We start from the raw sequence: 19730 nt of genomic DNA on the forward strand, positions 1-19730 counted from the left end.
GCTATCCAGTGCGTTGTGATTGGCTGAATACCTCAAGCGTGTGACGGAAATGTTACGCCCCTTACCATATTGTGATTCTGTGTCCCGGCGCGATGAGACAACACCAATAAAACCCATTACAAACTAGCCATTTGTTGCATCCAGTGGGGACATAATTGTGTTACAATTGTAATTGTGTTACAATTGTGTTACAAATAAACATGTTGCGTTGCGTATCGCGCCACGTAAAACATAAAACCATGTCTGCATTTGTGATCGGAGAAACGACAAAATTCCTGTTGAAAGCCTGCCATTAAGCAGAGGAGAGATATATATCAGTCTAGAGAAGTGTGTGTTTTGAGAGCAGCGCTACACAAGGCCCTGGCCCAGGAGGAACCACTCTATTGCCCTCCACCCACTTCACTTTACACACACACTCAGAGTAATCAGAGCTCACTACTGTACTTTATGTTCCACAGTCAGCCACACAAAGCAGCCCTTCACCCCTTTGCTGCCCCGCCAGAAGAGAGCCGCCAACCACAGTCTGAACGTCCACTTCAATACCTGTTTCCATCTCAATGGAAGCATCTCAAACTATCAAATACCCAACCAAAAACTGCACTGAAATGAAAAGGTTTGAACATTATGTGTTAACACTTTACTGGAAGACTGCATAATATACATTTGATGAAGAACTTGCTTCTCGACTGTTAAAAAGTATGTTCTGTAAGCATGTTTAACATTGCTGCCATGTGTCCTACAGCGTCTGCCGTGTCGCTGTTCTCTGGGTCAGTGATGCAGTGCTCATTTTTCGTCCTATCTATTAATTTGTTTTTAAAAAGACATTAAAACGCAATTTATATATATCATGACTTTAATATATTTCTTTATAAACATGCTTTAAATAACGAATTTAAGTTAATTTTGATCATTTTTAGAAGTAACAATTAAAAAAAATGTCGTTATGTATGCTTGTTTGTCGATACGTATGCTTGTTTCCACCATGGAATAAAAAAAGGTAATTGTGACTTTTTATCTCACAATTTTCACTTCTTATTTTTCTTGCAATTTAGAGTTTTTAGATTTCACAATTCTGACTTCTTTAGAATTGCAAGATATAATTATAAACTTGCAATTCTGAGAAAATAAAGTCAGAATTGTGAGATAAAATTATATATATATATATATATATATTGTAACACTCCAAAGAGAAAAGAAAATTTGAAATGGTATCATATGACCCCTTTAAGTCATCACCATGTGCTCAAGTAGAAGCCACTAGGGACATAAGGAAAAAACATGGTGGACATCAACATCCATGAAAGCACAGGAGGTTGTGGGTCTTTGGGACAGGCTGAGATATTAACCCATGACAGAACTAGTAAGCATAAGTGTAGTAAGTCTAATGCCAGATAATATTACGTGTCAGTGCTTTACTAATGTTTACATTTAGCTACTCAGACTGTCACGTTCTCTCTCCTCACAGAAGTGGTCTTTAATTATCAAAGAAAGGCCTCCACCTAGTGGAGAGGAAGGACGGTGACAATGAGAGTGCTTGTTTCGTCGTTGAAAAGAGGAAGTGTATTTTATATTTGTATAAAGTCTTTTTGAACAAAACCGAGATTTTGTTATGTTTAAAGTTATAATAGTGCAACATGTAATGTCTGTACTTACTTTTTATTAAGTGTCGTCCGATATTGATCCTGTCAGAAAGTGCTTGAGCAGCTAACGTTTCAGAAACGAAAAATGTGTTTGCGCTGGTCTTTTTGGCATCAATTAATTTTCATTCAGTTTATTCATTTTGCGTAGTAGATTGCTTTTTAACGAAATTAATTTCAGGAAAAAAAAATATTCTTACATAAATAGTAGGCTAATTTTAGCAGACAGCTATTGTTAAAAAACAGATTGAAACAGAGAGTAAGGACTTATTTGTGAGGCAAATGTATTTAATTTATAATGTTTTATTTATAGTGTAGTCACAGCTAAAGCAGTGCTCTTCAGCCTTGACTATTCTAATGATAAATCATGGCCTTTCAGGCCTTATCCCAGATAGCACACATACGTCTGCACGATGTCTGTCAAAGATCGCTTCACCTGGAAAGCATCTGCTGTGTACAAGCATCTGATAGACGTCTTTAATATGGCAGTTTTACATACATTCGAAATCATAAACATCTTAAAGACATTTTCTAAACGTCTATTTTACACCTGATAGGAAACGTCCTATAGACATATTGCAGATGAGCAAACACAGTAAAAATGTCTTGCAGATCTGTCAAATAGACATCTCCGTGATGTATGTGTGCTATCAGGTATTAGTGTTAATTGTTTTTATTTTATGTACTAGATTGCATTTTTCAGCGAAATCCATTTCAAGAAAAATATTCTGCTTCAATCAAGACATGATATATACAGTTTAAAAACAGTAAAAACGTATGCAAGGACTACAAATTTTATTTATCATGTAGTCACAGCTGAAGGGTTACTAGCAATGCTTATTATTCTTGACTATGTTAACAATAATACATAGCCATTCATCGTTTTAATGCTAACAAACAGAAATGTTATAAAATGATACAAAAGTAATAGAGTATAACAAAACAGATTTCTTGCGTGACCATTTATTCAGACATTCCCCATTAAAACATCAGCATACACCAAACATCACAGAAAGGTTAAGATGTCATCCTCAGGCTGAGATTCTGAAAGCTTCATTTTAAATCCACAATTTTACAACATTAGTTTAATTCTGATGTGCCTCAGCAATTAATCTGAGCAGACTGGAGATGGTGTGGAGTTATTGGAGAAGTCCTCTGCTGGGTGTGCGCGCTTCTTTCTTGTACTCCTTTCATACTTCTCATCTTTGGCCTTACAGTAGAATAGAAATACAAGATTGTCTGCCTGGATGAAAACAGCCCATTTGTACTGGAAATTTTCATTGGTGAATATTCTTAACTTGACTGATGCATCCAAACAAGCTAGTGATGCTTTAAAAAGACACTGAGGTGAAATTACAAGGTTCAGCTCTTCTTAAAACTAGCAGAAAGACATTGGGTACATGTAGTACTTCTAGACTCTATGATGGCTTTAAATTTTGAATATAGCTTGAAATTTCTGTTGATACACACCAAGTGTACACTAAAACAATCCCAAGACTGCTGCATTCTATGATCTTCAGGTGAACATCTTCAATTTAGAGAAAAATCCCCCTTCCTCTTTCTCTGGCTCTTCCTTTCGGCTCTGCCCTGATTCTGAGGTCTGTCCGGCTTGAGAACTACCTGAATAAAACACAGATTTAGTAAAACAGCTGAAGGAAATTAAGTTTGAGGTAAATGATTACTTCGCATTGATGTTATCTTTGTGTGTATAAAGGTGTGTGTTGATTTACCTTTGGCTGGTCTGGTTACTCCAGTAACAGTTCCTTCCACATCCATCTCATCCTCTGCATAACTTAAGAGCAGCATTCTCTGCCTGTTTGTCAGTTTCCTGTAAATGATCCATGAGGTTCATTAGACAAACTCACGCTGGATGTGCATATATGCGCACATGTGTCTGCGAATGCCTCTTACTTAGGAATTTTGATTTTGATATATACATAATGATCTCCATAACCGAAGCTATTAATGCGTGGGATGCCTTTTCCTGCCAGTCTGATCTTCTGGTCTGTCTGAATGCCTGGAGGAATCTGCAGGAAACACATTTCCTTTTAGTCATATTATACTGCGCTAAGGCACAATAAAAGTCCTTTTATTTTCTAACCGCAATGTCGATGGTGCTGTACAGGCCCTGTGCTCTGGCTGTTCCTCCTAAAATCGCCTGCGCTACTGAAATCATCACATCCGAGTGGATATCAGCACCATCACGATGAAACACTGGACTCCTCTGGACCTGCAACACAGGAAGTGAGATACACACACATAAGCTGCTTGGAATAAAATAAGATTTTACAATACGTGCGGTGTAAAATGAGAAATTAACAATTAGCAATTTAATAGGACTCATGTACTGAAAAAAATTACCCTAGTGTACATTAAAATAAGTGTAAATCAAATAATAATAATAAAAGATAGTAATAAAAGGCAGTGTAAAATTTAATATATAAAAATAAATTACAAAAATAATATTAAATAAGAGTTACTAAAAGGTAAAAGTAGTATAATATAAAATGAAATAAAATACAACACTAGTGTAAATTAAAATTAGGTTAAAGTAAAATAAAAGATAATATAATATAGTGTAAAATGTAGAAATGAACAATTAGCTAATTTAATAAATAGGAATTATTTCATGTTTTCTTTGTAAGTTAGAATCATTAAAAGGTACAGAGGAAGTAAAATAACAATAGAGAAAGTAAACAAATATAACATTAAAAAAAATTACTGTAAATAAAAAACAAGTGTAAAATAAAAATTAAATATAGTAATAAAAGCAAGGTAAAATTAGAAATTAAGAATTAGCTAATTTAATAAACAGGCATACATAATGAAAAATATAAAAAAAAACACTACTGTAAATAAAAAAAACAATTGTGAAATAAAATTTTGAAATAAAATAATACATTTTATAAAATAAAATAAATAAATGTAATAAATAGGAATACATTTTGAGGATAACACTAATTAAGAGTTACTATGTAAAGGTCGCAGTAAAAGATGAAAAAAAGATTAAAGACTAAATATGCAATAAATATTCATAATATGATTAAAATCATAATCATCATATGATAAATAATCATACTGTGCCCCCCAAAAAGTATGTGGACACTTAAGACATGCATTTAAAAAAAAAAAAATAATCATTACAAAAATATTTAAAAGAGCCTACCATTTTAAATAAGCTATTTTAATGAAATATATCACATGCACACTTTTCAAGAAAAGCAGTTGATAAAAATAAGTTTGTTAGATTTTAAATTAATAAAAATTATAGATATACTGTTCAAAATTGGACACCTTTCTTTGTGGAACATCCATATTTCATATGATTTTTAAGTGTGATGTTGAGTGTCCAAATATTTTTGGGACCTTCTTTAGATAATGGGCATTGGAGGTTCTATCTGGAAAGAAAAACTCACCCTGAATGTGATGTAAATGTATTTCTTCCCGACTGGCACCTTAACTGTCTGTCCATCTTCTATACCTGTAACACGTCGACAACTGACAGTCAGTCTCTCATACGCTCACCTCAGTTCACTCTCGGCACCAATGCAGCTAGAATACACAGTCAGTCATGGACACACACCTGCAGGCACAGGTACCATGACGGTCTGTTTCTGTTTGGTTTGTCCAGTTCCTCGGCACATGATGCAAGGTGTGATGATGATAGAGCCCCGCCCACCACACCGCCTACACGTGGAACGCATCATAAACGGACCGGTGTTTATAGACTCCTGCATAAAAGAGTAAACTATGCAAAAAATTTAAAGACGATAAGCATGGTTGCTAATACCATTGCTATGGCATCCTCACTATGCCTGTTCCATTGCAGTAGTGACAATGTGACACTTTAGTTCCCGGTTCATGAGCTTTTCCGTCACAGCGTGGACAGGCGTCATCTATGTTGACCGTTATCTCCTTATTCACGCCCTTGGCAGCCTGTGAGAACGTCAGCTCCATCACAAACTACAGAGAGAGAGAGAGAGAGAGAGAGAGAGAGAGGGTTCAGATGGTGGGAGTTTAAAGAGGAACAAACACAATTGAGGGACATTCGTCACTGTGTCTCTCACTTCAGGTGCCCGTTCGAACATGGAGTTGAGGTCGCCAAAGCCACGCCCCCCTGCGAACTCTCCAAAGATCTTCCTGAACAGCTCTTCTGGGTCCACGGTGGCCCCGCCTCTCCAGTACTGCTGCTGCCCTGCCCCACTCGCGCCCAGACCAGCAGAACCGTACGTGTCATACTGCTTCCTCTTCAGCTCATCACTGAGGGTCTATACATACAGAACAGCATAAAACACACCTTATTAAAAGCCTAGTGAATTTCAAGGGAAAAAAAAAAGAAGTACATATTCAGTACATCAGTACATATTTTCTTTAAAGAAATGAATAATTGTATTCAGCAAGGATGCATTAAATTGATTCATAATATCTTTAAAAAAACATATAATGTTACAAAAGCTTCATGTTTTAAATAACTGCTTTCTATTCATAAAAATATTTGGAAAAAATAAAATAAAATAATGGTTTCCACAAAAAAAATTTTAATATTAAAAATGTTTACTGAGCATCAAATCAGCATATTAGAATGATTTCTGGAGGACCATGTGACGCTGAAGACTGGAGTAATGATGCTGAAAATTCAGCTTTGATCACAGAAATACAGTACATTTTAAAAGATATTAAATAGAAAACAGTTGTTTCACAATATTACTGTTTTTACTGTATTTTGAATAAATGCAGCCTTGATGAAGAGACTTTTCAAAAACCACACAAACCCAAAACTTTTGGACAACATTCAATAAACTTTTTAAATATAAAGACAGTTATATGTATTGTATTATATTTTGCATAAAAAATTTGCATAAAAATTATCTCAAAGATTATCATTACTACAATAAAATAATGTTAACAATAAATATAAAATCAAAACTAAAATTATTTAAAATACTTTACAATTTAATATTTAAATTATATTTTTTAATATTTATTATAATAATTATATTTTGGTGGAGGGAATATGCTTAATAATTGTCATGAAAATTCTGTCACAATGGAAAAAAATATATAATGGTACTAAAAATAAGCTTAATTTTTCTTTATGCAAAAAAAAACAAAACTAAAACTAAACTAAAACCATACCAGAGCAATGCAATGCATGACATTTAGAGGAAAAATGAATGTTAATCTTCCTCACCTCATAGGCTTCTGCCAGCTTGGCAAACTTCTCTTTTGCATCAGGGTCATCTGGGTTCGTGTCTGGATGGTATTTCTTGGCCAGCTGAGTGAAAATACTTCCAGTGTTAAACTCCCAGTGAACCATCCTTAAAAATATGAAATTTATGTAACATGGGTTGTCAAACCTGGCAGTAGGCTTTCTTAATCTCTTTCTGAGAAGCAGTCCGAGGAACCCCCAAAACGTCATAGTAGTCCTGCTGATAGCACCCAGAAGTAGTGTGGAAAAAATGAGAGCTGAAAACACTATGGCTTCTCAACACTGCAAAACACAAACACGCAATCAACATTAACATAGGACAAATATTTCTTATACTAATTTTATTAGTCGTTGCACAACAGAGGTATATGAAATGTCAGTCAGTGGAGATTTTTCAGCGATTCTTTCTGCAGTTTACATCATTACGCCAGTAGGTGGCGACAGGTGTTTTATGAGCGACTTAATTTTTCTGAAACATTTTAGACGTTCGTCTAACTTTTTTTAAATGTTACTAATCAGATCGTTCCAAAAATGAGCATTTCCATAAAGTTTGCAAATAGAACATTCACATAACCTAAAGTGAATGTTAAAACCTAAAGTTTGTTAAACATTTATTTATTTATTTACTGGACGTTTTGAGCGTTCATGAAATGTTCAGAAATGACGTTTTCATAACCTAATAAAACATTATAGCAAACCGTTCTTAGAACATATTTTTGTTAGCTGGAATCCTATCAGAATTCAACGACTACCATTCAAAAAACGAAACGAGTCTTTATGACAGAATCATCGAATCATGTACGAAACCAATTCGTTCCAAACTAACGCCCGCCGCTGTGTATTCAGCTGTAAATCCATGTGTGCCTACGCCAAGTTTCCCACATTCACGGTAGTGACAGTAACTATTATTGTTACCATGGTACATTTTTATAAGGGCACTTTACTTCTATTGACAATTATGTTAGTCAGTTGCATCATCTCTTTCAACCTTTCTAATATCACTGACATAATGGACAAATACGTGCACTACAGTATGTCATAGCTGATGTACAAATGCAATATAATAAGCTTGTTCTATTAACAGAGTTCTTATAACTACTTTGATCACATAACCAGCTCACCTGGTACCCTGTTCAATGTCACACCTCCTCTGTGCCTCCAGCAGCTTAAATGACACCCCTTCACATAACTGCGGATCCAACATATCCTCAGAGCCGCAATATCTGCGTGTCTAAAGGACTTTAAAAGCACACAGGTGCTGCGAAGTCCAGGTAAACCGCTTGACAGCCAGCGTGCGGTACAGCGAGCACTGGAGGCTGCCATGTTTACATCGCTCTACGGGCCGGCTGTGCACTGCGCATGCGCATGGACTGGGTTTTCATTTACACCTGCTTTGCGGCTTTTCACCACTAGATGGCGCGATATGAACACTGTTTGTGGAGTGATCGCAGACGACAAAAGGTTTGATATTTTGTATGTACTTCAACATTAAATGCAAACACTAACTACATTAACCCTATAAATCCTAATGTATCATAATACACACAATTCTAAGGTCTCTAAATTGTTAACATGATTAAAACATGAAAAACCTGTTGCCTGCATGCACAATATACTAGCCTACATGTGTTTTGTCATCTAATTGATAGTTTACACATTTTTAAAGGCCGTAAAAGGCCATTTAGAATAATTATAAAAACTTCACCTACGTGTCTTTTTGCCATGAAATCTTTATTAAAATAAATGCATGACAAACTTTTATATTGCTAGTAATATTTCAAGATAAACACTGACTGAACTGCAAACAACTTAGGTTTGCTTGATTACCGGTAGGCCTAATTTTCTGTAGGCCTTTATTATTATTATTTATTTATTTATTTATTTTTTGAAAAATTACGTAAAAATGTGAGTATCAAATATGAAACCTCAGGCTTTTGGGGAATGTTAATTTGTACACCCTTTAATCATCATTGTATTAGATTGCATGTTTTTGCCCTTCACAATAAAAACTACAGAGCTTAAGCAAATATCATTATACTAACACTTATTATTGGAATATATAGAGTGACAACTGATATTTATATGCATTTTATGTAAGTAGTCTGCTATACTGCTATAAAGATCTCACTGATTTACATTAGAAGTTATCTGAATTTAAAATTACTTTTTGGCCATATAAATCAGTTTGGGTTGGGCCTCTGAATACAATTGAGATGTTTTTTTTCGTCTTGGGAGTATGAGCTCCATATTCTCATTTATCATGTTATATGTATAAAATATGATATTCAACAAGAAAAAAAAAACATATGAAGATTTTTTTATGTGTAAAGGTTAAATAAACTGTTCCATTAAAATTAGATTTTTCTGGCTATTGTTTCATATATCAGGCTCCATATATACAGGGTTAAAATAAATATATGTAAATACTACAGTACATGCAAAACCCGTTTTATAGCCACCAGGAGGATCTATATATAGATTTACAATATATGTCATCGTGTGCAATTTAAACTCATCATGTAATATAACCTGGGAATCTAAACTACTAATTTTCCCTTAGCAGAGAAATCAAGACCAGAACCAAGACTAAACCCCCTGAGGCCCAGACCAAGACCTCAAGACCATCAAGACCTCTCAAGATATGTATCATCTTAACAGTAATGACTTTATTTGTCTTTAAGTATTTAAACATTTATTTTCCACTGGACAGATTGGAAAACTGCTGCCATAAGCGGCACAGTCAGCTAGTTAAAACTAGCATTTTAACAGTCCTGAGGTTTCTTGAGGAGGGAAAATGATATTTTGAACAGCATATACTGTACTCATAAACTCCACAATTTCCACAAGTCGCAAGTGTGGTCTAACCCTGGCTCTCTTTAATACGGAGCAGTGCGGTGATGTGGCGAATGGGGTTTGGACGGCACTGAGACCCCCTGGTGATGATGTCATAATGACTGTGGCTGATGTCATGATGAGCCTGGTTGCTGGTTGGACGCAGAGGCTTGTATGTGTGGTGAGTTCAATCGCTATCTCTTATGCCACCTCCGCAGGCAGTGATACGCCTGTTTCTGTGAGAAACAGATGTTTTATTTGAAATAGAGAATAGTCTCTGTTTGCCTATGTCATCTCTGGGAACCCTGAAAGAGATGTGTTTTTTTTTTTTGTTTTTTTTTTTTAAAGTATGGAAACTCCACTGAGATAATTATGTATATTAAATGCATGTACACAGTTTCTTTGAGTGGGCAGAGGTTCAGACCCAGGCATAGTCCATCTCATCCTTCTCTTTTAACGTACAGTAAAAGTCAACAATCCCCACTCACCCTCAGTATTACAAACATGGCTAACATCTGTGTTGAATTAAGAAAATCCCAGTGCTGTACGGCTCTCAACTGCTTTCAGTTATTCCCCTTTGCTCTTTCACACACGTAGACACTCGCTTACTGTTGCACAGTACGACGATCTTCACGTGACATGCCTCAGATAGACACAGCAATGAATTGCTAACATTGCTAATGGCTAAAATAATAGCACAATCTTGTGAAAAGGAAGTGCGCTTAATTGTATTGGATGTGCACTTGTAGTGTACTTCAAATCTTAAAAGTATATTTAAAAAAAAAATTGTACTTGCAGATAATATAATATTAATGACATAAAAGGCCACTTAAGTGTACTTAAAGATAGAACACTTTAATGACTGTATTTCTTAACACAAGTACACTTTTAAAAAGTTAATTGTATTAATGTAAAATTAAAAGGTTAAAAGCTTAAAGCACATTCTAAATCATTGTTTTAAAAATCTTTTGTCGTGCTTTAATGAAGTACACTTGTTTTGATGTGTTGCTAATCACATGCAATGTCCTTGATTATAATTTGAACTATAGTGTGTTATTCGATATTACATATAAAGTTAATATATTTTAAATGTACTGACTTCAACTTCGTCATTAGAAATGTGAAAATACAAATACATTTAATTAAATTATGTAAAAGCTTTCAAATAAACATGACATTAGAATATATATTAGTATAATGCTAATCAGTATATTGAATAGTACACATTAACCATATTTCAAAGGCGTAATTATGGCATAGAAGTAATTATGAAATTACATATAAATATGTACTCAAGTCCTACTTAAGTGGGTCAAAAACACTGTAAAGTTCAGCAAATTGCATTTAATATCAATTTTATCTATGTTACATTTTAATTTAATTGCAGTTAATATGCAATTAAGTTTTCAAAAACATTACATTCAGTACACACTTATATTGTTTTAGAGTATAGGCCTATTATTTCCTCTTTTTTTTAAAGTATGCTGAAGTGTTTTTTTGCCCGTTTCATCATCCACCATGCCTGAGCATTTAGAAAAGTAATAGCACAGTAAACTCCTTAACAAGCTGCACAATTTAAGATATCATTTATTTCCGTAGCACAAATGGTGTGAGATATGTTATGCACCAAGGTTAAATACTTTTTGTCCGAATATCTGACTCGAGTATAAAGACTAGTAATAGTGATAACTGTGTTTGCAACCATGCATAACAGTGAATGCTGTGCTGTGTACAAATATGCAATGCGCCCAACCTCATCTAAAAATGCCCTTCAGCTAAAACATGTGATTTATTTGTGGAGCAGGACAGATTGACAGTTGGCTATGATCAGAAGCTGGTGTGGTAAAGCTGTCACAAAGGAACTTTATTGCGGTAATTGCGTTTCTAGTGTGCCAGGCAAGAGCGGGTATATGTGGGAACCGAGAGGAGCTTGTGAGCTTTCATTAAAATGAGCCCCAAAACTCATTAAAGACCAAGGCATGGTGTTCTTTCACAAGATTATATGCTTGTTCCTTAAACATTGGGCTTTATTATATGTGCTTAAAGCTGAATCAGTTTGCTCTCTGTGTGTGTGTGTGTGTGTGTGTGTGTGTGTGTATGTGTGAATGAATGCATTTCTGATATTCACTTGTATCCACAGTGTATATATGGTGTAGGGGAGGTTGTTTACGCTTGACCCATGGTAGTTAGGTAGCATCTGGTGTTGCTATAGTCCTATAATTCTGGCTAAGAACCGCCCACTTTGACGGGAAAAGACCTTTGAACTGACATTTAAGTGACCAACCACAGTTTGTTTAGTTCTTATATGCCGTGGACTAGTTGATACCACAAAATTGTGGGCTAAAAAAAGTGAACTATAGTACAGATACTAGTAACTGTTGATTTTTTTTGTGTGCAATATGCATTAAACTGTGAGTGAACGGTGGCATGAGTGTCCTGAGAAGGAAAGAATCAGAAAGAAAAAAGAGAGAAAGAGGGAGGCGGTGTGATCATGGAGAAATGAAGGGAGATGTGATCCCAGAGAAGTCACAAATGATAGACAGCACAGCAGGCAAACCTTAATCATAGAGTACATCCCTAACCTCTCAACGTCCATAAAATGGGATTTTCGCAGGCCAAATAACTACAGTCTTGCGGCATGTGTGTGAATCTGTTTCCCATTACTCCCATTTCCCCTCATTCCCAGTTCCAATACTCTTATTGGCTCTGATCACTGCCACATGCAGGTCGAGGGGCAGTAAGAGTAGGGATCAAGGTTCGGAGGTCAGAGGGATGTTGCTCGTTTTCAAGAATTAACCATAATTCAGCATTAGATTACAGAGCTATTACGTAGATTATGTCCTTTCCAACCAGGCCTACACATTGCCCCTGCTTTAAAAACAGGGATTGAGTTACTGAGCATGTGTTTATGTACTACAGGAACACATAAAGCTGGGCACCAACCTGATTTAGGGTCACTTTATAATAACTTGATTTGTGTTGGTGATGATCCTGAAGGAAGTAGGTTAGGTATGGCAGGGTTAAAGTCTTTTGAATGAGTAAAATAACATGAGAATGAGCGGTGAGCAAGGCAGGCATCCAAAATGTGCAGAGTTAGGGTTTCTCCTGGACCAGGTCTGGAGAACATTCCTCTAAACAAAAAATTAAGGGGTCACACTATGGTTCAGGCATCAATAGTTGAGCTTCTTTGCCTTCCTTGTCTCAGATATCCACCTTACCATTCTGATGACCTTGACATTGCCAAGTAGGACATATTCCTGGATCAACATCCATAGAACAACATTCCTTAAACCAAAGGTGTTCATTCCTACTCTTGGAGATCTACCTTGATGCAGAGTTCATGTTTTAAATGAACCCCAAAGTCTTGATCATCTGAAATGAGCAAGATTGAACCACCCTGGCTATAAAACAATCAAATTTTAGGGATACAAAAAGAGATAGGGTTACAGTCATGGGCGAGAAAGGTCTGTTGTCAACAGTGTATAGATATATGAAGCTCACACAGAAGTCACTTTTAAACCAAGCAGCTTTCTGTTGGTAAATGTAGTGAATCCACGTGATCAACTTGCGAAATCTACATGGGGAAATTTTGCCCACAAAAATTTGCTTGAACAATGGTAAATGTAACTGCGCAGTTTAGTACCTCTGATTTCAGAGGTCCTTTAAGTTGGGTTAGGGATTGTGTTGCAGGAGTGTTGTGTCTGGACCACCAATAGATGCTGATCCAGGAACTAGGCAAGATCGTCCTGGCCTGCCCTTTCTGTGGCACGTAAACTTAGGATTGTTCTTTACTTCCTACTGAGAAATGGGTAATGCTGATCTAATGCTGGTTAATTGTAGCTTGTAGATTAGCATTGCCATGTTGTACACCAGTTAATAAAGCTGGTTGACCAATGAAGTCAAGTAATCTGATGGGGCCACCAGTGAACCAGCATCCAAAAGTCAATGTATACCGAAGACCAGCCATACTGGTGTTTAGGGAAAACAGTTCGAGTACATCCATAATTTATTAGGTATCAAGCTGGATCTTGGGTTTTGTTTTGATGTACTGTAACTGAATTGTAATTCCTGTGAGAAGGAACAAGTAGGAAAGATAGATCCTGCAGGGTGGAGTGCTTTGGACCTAGTTCATTATCAATATTCAGCCCAGATTTTTTCCCCATGAGTTTGGAAGCAAACCTACAGCAGATGGATAGACTGTTCAAACAGTCTGTATTGGGGAAAGATTCATTAGACCTGCATCAAGTGAGGGTTTTGGTGCAGGCCCAACCGTTTCTCGATTGTAGCAGTTTCAATCAGAGGAACATTGTTTTAGCTAATTGCACAGCGATTACAGAGGTTGAACGAAAGCCAGAAGAGGAAACTGCTGCCTCTTGTAGAGACTCGGCTTGTTATACAGAGGAAAAATAAGACACCAGTAGGAGGCAAACATGGAAAATTCTACCAGCAACCAATGATCGGACTGATAGAGCAGCTTTCAGAAAGTTTCTCATTACCGATTTTGACTCATTACTCAATTTGCGTCTTGTTTGTCTAAAGATATTGTCATCTACAGTTCCGGAACGACAAGATTATAAACTTGTTCTAGAGGACTATTAATAAAACACAATAAAACCGGTCAGAGATTTTCAGTTCTTTCCTTTGTGACTCCATTTAGGTTGCTTTACCCACAGTATATTCTTGTTATAGGTCAGGCAAGAGCCTTTTTTACTACAATGGGCATTTGACAAACAGTTCCTTCGTTCTCTTTAAACATATAATTTGACAAAAATGCCACAAGACAGAATCAAAGCCAGGGCCATAATTAGGCCAAATGTAAAAGTAGTTTCGCCTCGTCTTGGTTCGTTTCTGGTTCGAGGTGACAGATCCCTAAATCACGGAAAGCTCGTGTGAACCCTGTCTCTTTCTCATCTCTCATGGCTGCCCTCTCGTTTAGAGTCTCTGAAACATAAACAGTATATTTGGTGACGGTGTGTGGGGTTTGTCAGATTTATGGGCATTACACTTTGAGGAGAGGAGGGAAAACTCACAGCGGGTGAAATTGGGACACTGTGGAACATCTTAAGGAAATTTAAGAGGGATTTTAGAAACACAGTTGGTACTTCAATTAAACACAACTGGGAAGTTCAACAAATATCTTTTGAACATTAATGTTTTTCTCTGGTTTTCTTTATCACTGAGTGAGGAGATCATTGATGATGGCACATTCAAAGCAAGATTTTGTAATTCTTTGTTTTTGAGGAAGCAACAAAAGCTAAGAAAAGATGATTCAGAGATGTTCTTCTCAGCCATACTGGCCTTGACCTCCGACCCCATAATGCAGGGGAACCCGTGCAGTGTTGCATTCCCAATGCAGCTTCTTGGTGGCTGGGTAATCTCAGAGGTCATGCTCCCTGTGGGAACAAGGCTCCCGGGTTCCTCTTTAGGCCAGAGATGACTTGTAAAACATGGGAGAGAGATAGGCCACTTTGACCTGACATTAAACTATTCTCAGAACAAGACTAATTTATAATTTAGTGCTTCCTAACTAGTGTCTGCTTCAAACCTACTTAGTTTTACGCCTGATTTCAGGAGCAATGTGTAGTTAATTCATCTATTCATAGATCTGAGATCTATTTTAAAAGATCTTAGCTTTTTCAAGGCATCATTCTAACTAAAATGGACCATTAAATGTGAAGATTTGAAAGAGTTTAAACACTTGATATAGGAAAGTGAGCTTGGCTTGATTTCTACAGAGTAATGTTAGCATGTTGCTAAGCTAACAATGTGAAACTCTTTTAAGCATAAAAGACACTTAAAAGACACCAAAATATTAATTTTCTGTTCAAATCTTTTATCTATGCATTATATTATCTGCTATCTATTATCAACTCTTCTCTTGACTCCACCATCTTGATTGTTTTGATTCATTAGGCTTGTTGCAGCGCATTTTGGGATGGCATTTCCTGCAGAAGTATACATGTGACAAAGTCTTAGTTATTGGCCAAAAGAAAGTATCTTAATTTATGCTTCTTAACTTTTAGTACAGTCTTCCTGATTAAACTCTAATATCCTGACTAGGCAAGCAGCCCCACTAAGTTTTGGTGGTTATTTTATGTTCTGTAAGGAACATTGTTGCATTTTCAATCATATAAATGCATCTTTGTGCATGTGTGTGCATGTGTGTGTGTTCTGCATCTAAGCCTTGTAAACAGCTGAGAAGCCTAACAGACCTTTAATGCAGCTGTCAAAATTCACAACTCCCACAATGCAAACATCACGGTCCAAACCTCTCACACTTGCTGACCGTTATTCCCCTGAGCTGTTCTGTTGAAACCCATCACAGAAAAAAGCGGAAATCCAAGAGTCTGCTGGTAATTGTTACGACTGATGATGATTCATTTTTTACAAAAACATAATTTAAACAGCATTCCTTTTTAGATTTACTGTTAATTATCGGTGCTCTATACAGCCAAGCCGTATAAACCTGTCCTGCACAGTTCAGTCAAATAATGCTCATAAATCTTTTTTTTTTTTTTTTTGGAAGCCTTGGAAGGTAAATTTGGAGTTTTTGTCTCAATAAAACATCTTGAATCTGCATTTTTACTTATGGTCCATTACTCCACCTTGGCTCTGATCAGCTATACTGGGATAAATGGCTTCATCTACACAGATGGAAATAGTGAGCTCAGAGCACCGCAGTTTGGCTATGAGAAAAATGAGGCTAAACTGTGTGTGTGCGTTCGCCTATTTATGCGTGTCCTTATGAAAAATAAGCGATCAAGTTTCTTTGCAGCGTGTGTGTGTGCGCGCGAGAATGATCCTATGCAGATCTTGGTGAACCTTTCTAAAGTTTAGTCTTACATTGGCATGTGAAGCAGATTGGGACTCTAAACATGTTTTTCAAAAACCTGCGTCTTATTCGCTAAGCACCTGCAGTTTATAAAGGCGCTAAATAGCGGTAAAAGGAAATGTCTATTTATATTAAGAGATGAGAAATGCAACAATTCATTTGTGTTTAGCACTAATTTCATGGTAGCTGTTTGTAGTGTTACCTGATTTTAATTCATTTAGTGCAGGGATTCAAAAACTTTTTTCTCAGCCGAACCCCTTTCACCCAAGATATTTACTTAAAGTAACCTCTGAGATTTTAAATTAATATTTAAATAATTTAACAACACATTTGCATGTTCACAGTTCTCTGATGTTAGGTAATGGTAACATGCAGGTAAACAAACAAAAAAAAATCTTATTTTAGTATGTGTTTTGATTTAAAAATTTAAATAAAAATGTAAATTATAAAATTCAAATATTTGTTTTTATATAAAATAAAAGATAATTATAAGTGAATTTATTTATAAATTTTTTTTTTGTTAAATTAGTAGCTTTTTTTATTAACTGTTTCTGCCGTTTAACCCAATTTGGGAAACCCTGGTTTAGTGAATTGAGTGCTAAAACAATGCGAACATGCTTTTTAAATAAAATTCTGTTTACTGCCTGCTTTTTGTTAATTAACATTAATTGAGCCAAATCAAATAGCACTGCATTTGTGAATAAAACACTATTATGTGCAAAACATTTATTATGTGCATCATCTATTTTGTGCATAATTTGCATTGAAAGGAGGCATTTCACTGAATTGCAATGACAACTGCAGGTGGTTAGTGAATAAGCCGCACATTTTTGCACAACTTCATGAATTCACCGTTTCTTTCTCTTATTTCACTTTGTGTTTCATGTCTTTGCCTTATTTTGTTAATGAGCTGGAACTCTACATTGCATTTACAGCTGGTCATTTTCATGACAGCGAAAGGTGTGAGATCATAGAAGAAAGTGTTGAAGGAAAGGAGGACAAAGGGAGCGAGTAAATGCCTGGAGTCACAGGGGTTCATTGTTCAGTTCTGTTGAAACAGCTGTGCTGTTAGTTTTGAAGAGTCCAGTTGTACGGCGACCTACGATTTTTAGTCATCTTATTGGAATAACGACTGAGGAAAGGTTTATACATACAGACTGCATACACACGCTCACATAATCGCATACACGTGCATGTACGTGTCCTGTGACATTAAATAGAGGGCATGACACTTTCCTGAAAAACATCAGTTTCCACCTCTTTATGTTTGAGCTTCTGTCTTTCAGAGCCAGAAACAGAATGTGCATAATTCAGTTTGCTGTCATTGTCGTCTTATGTTTTGAACCTGGGCAAACCCAGGTTAGCTTTTCCCAGTCGAAATGAGGACTCTACTGTTCAAGTTAAATGCAGCAACACAAACATATCAGCAAATTTACAGAAGACTTTGTTTGTGAACACACAGTTGTTCTTCCTCTTCCCAAAGTTGTAAAAAGACAGTGGGGCCGGGCCATAGATATTCACATATGTCATCATTGCTTTTATGGTGCTTTTGTTCAAACATTTCTTTATTTGCTGTCACATTTATACCTTTGTACATTCTGAGTTTTATTGGCTGAGTTTTTGCCAGTGTAATTGAGAACGTGTTTGCTGACTGTAATGTGTGGAGAGTCAAACATCGTTATCTCGTTGGTGTATCTGTGTGTATGTGTTAACAGATTTACTTTATGTTTGTTTTAAAGAAAAAAATTGTGTAGGCAAAGAACAGCACTTCCTTTTAACCTACGCTGTGAAACATCAGTAAAAGAGTATCATATAGTGCTATATTTATTGGACTATTTCATAGCGCTATAGCATTCACCTTCTTCTATGGTCAGTTTTTTACTTTCCTGTCAAATACTTTCGGATCTTTTACTGTAAATGAATTATTGTTATAATTTAGTTATCAGAGTCTTAACTGAATACCCTTAAGCACCCTTAAATCTAATGTAATTTTGTCTTTTTTTCCTGTATGAGTATTTTGTATAGTCCACAGTTAGTGTATTACCTGTCCTTGTTTTCATTTTGTAGTCAAATACTTTTGACACTGAGGTAAATAAATAAATATTATAGTTCAAGTTGTTTAAATAATTCACTTTTTTTTCTCTTTTTTTTTAATTTTCCCTTTAGATTGCATTGTGAAACATCTGTGAAACTATCAAATAATGAAAAGAAAACTGTCAAATACTCTAGTCTTTTACTATAGACTATTTGATAGCACTATTAGATTAAACTCTTAATTGCATGTGAACATACATTTATCTAAATTTCCCATTGTTCATGCAAAACATTTTTTTTTTAATTGATGGGCAAATCATTATTAATATCACTGTTATTATTACTAGCATTATCAGAGTGTTCATTAACAGAATACCCTTAAACACTCTCAACTGATGACATGATGCAAATCTGGGCAAAAGTTGTGCAGTAGACGTAGGATAGATGCTGAGTTCTGTAACTCAGAAGTTGATTTTAAAGCAATTAGGTCCATTTGGCCATATACTCAGATGATATGTTTCCAAAACAGCTGTAAAGCTCGAAATCTCCAGTCCTCATTCACTGAAGTTGGAAAAGAGCAAAAGTACAGATACAGGTCATACAGGTTTTGGAATGACATGCTGGTAATAAGTAACAACAGAATTTTCATTTTTGGGTGAACTATCCCTTTAAGAACATAAAAAACAATACTGACTTCTGAATACTGGCATTGTAAGAGAACCAAAGTGAATGATTTTACAACACACTTTCGCTCAAAGCACACCCAAATGATGGACCAAACTGTATAGAAGAGCTGACAGCGAGTGAGCTTGATTCATCACAGTATAACACGATCCCATTCTGACATATCTGTAATAACATGCACATGAAGCATTGACAGTTTGTACCTGTTTACAGGGACAGTTTGCTGACAGTCACCTTGTCAGCACCACAGTATAATGGCGTAATAAGACCAAGCAAGATTGCTGCCATTATAATCAATCTACACCGCAAGCGCATGATCTAGTTGTGTCACGGTGTGTTGTGCCACTTGCTAACAGTGTTAGGTGACCAGAAGAAAAAGAGCTCGAAGCTATTCTAGGAGAGAGCATGACCCAAACATATCAGTCAGTGTAGCATAACAGACGTTACTACCTTAACCTTTCTAAAAATGCAGTGTTCCCAATGTGATCCGCTCTGGTTCTTC

The 19730-nt window shown here is 36.0% G+C and overlaps 1 protein-coding gene across 2 annotated transcripts; it reads right to left on the reverse strand.

Annotated features, from left to right (window-relative positions):
* Positions 1–2568: 2568 nt before the first annotated feature.
* LOC107655350 (dnaJ homolog subfamily A member 3, mitochondrial-like) lies at positions 2569–8272 on the reverse strand. 2 transcript variants are annotated; one of them, XR_001630427.1, is made up of 12 exons: positions 7968–8272; positions 6995–7128; positions 6829–6912; positions 5705–5905; positions 5448–5600; positions 5221–5368; positions 5054–5118; positions 3739–3867; positions 3549–3664; positions 3368–3465; positions 3108–3253; positions 2569–2847 (listed from the first exon to the last, which is right to left on the reverse strand). XR_001630427.1 is itself a non-coding variant. In XM_016442806.1 (12 exons), the coding sequence occupies exons 1-11, from the start codon at positions 8167–8169 to the stop codon at positions 3154–3156; spliced, it is 1434 nt and encodes a 477-aa protein (XP_016298292.1). In that variant the 5' UTR covers positions 8170–8267; the 3' UTR covers positions 2569–2847; positions 3108–3153. The 2 variants fall into 2 exon arrangements, 1 of the variants encoding a protein (XP_016298292.1); XM_016442806.1 differs by having other exon boundaries at positions 3108–3257; positions 7968–8267.
* Between the last annotated feature and the right edge of the window lie 11458 nt (positions 8273–19730).

Source organism: Sinocyclocheilus anshuiensis, unplaced genomic scaffold (genome assembly GCF_001515605.1).
Source record: "Sinocyclocheilus anshuiensis isolate Anshui unplaced genomic scaffold, SAMN03320099.WGS_v1.1 scaffold880, whole genome shotgun sequence".
Taxonomy (NCBI): domain Eukaryota; kingdom Metazoa; phylum Chordata; class Actinopteri; order Cypriniformes; family Cyprinidae; genus Sinocyclocheilus; species Sinocyclocheilus anshuiensis.

Excerpts from the sequence above, each read along its gene's own strand:
- LOC107655350 (XM_016442806.1), bottom strand. The coding sequence starts at position 8,169 with ATGGCAGCCTCCAGTGCTCGCTGTACCGCACGCTGGCTGTCAAGCGGT. Across the intron at positions 5,906-6,828 it reads AGCTGGCAGAAGCCTATGAG|ACCCTCAGTGATGAGCTGAA; the intron begins GTGAGGAAGATT and ends CTGTATGTATAG. Across the intron at positions 3,665-3,738 it reads ACAGCACCATCGACATTGCG|ATTCCTCCAGGCATTCAGAC; the intron begins GTTAGAAAATAA and ends TGTTTCCTGCAG.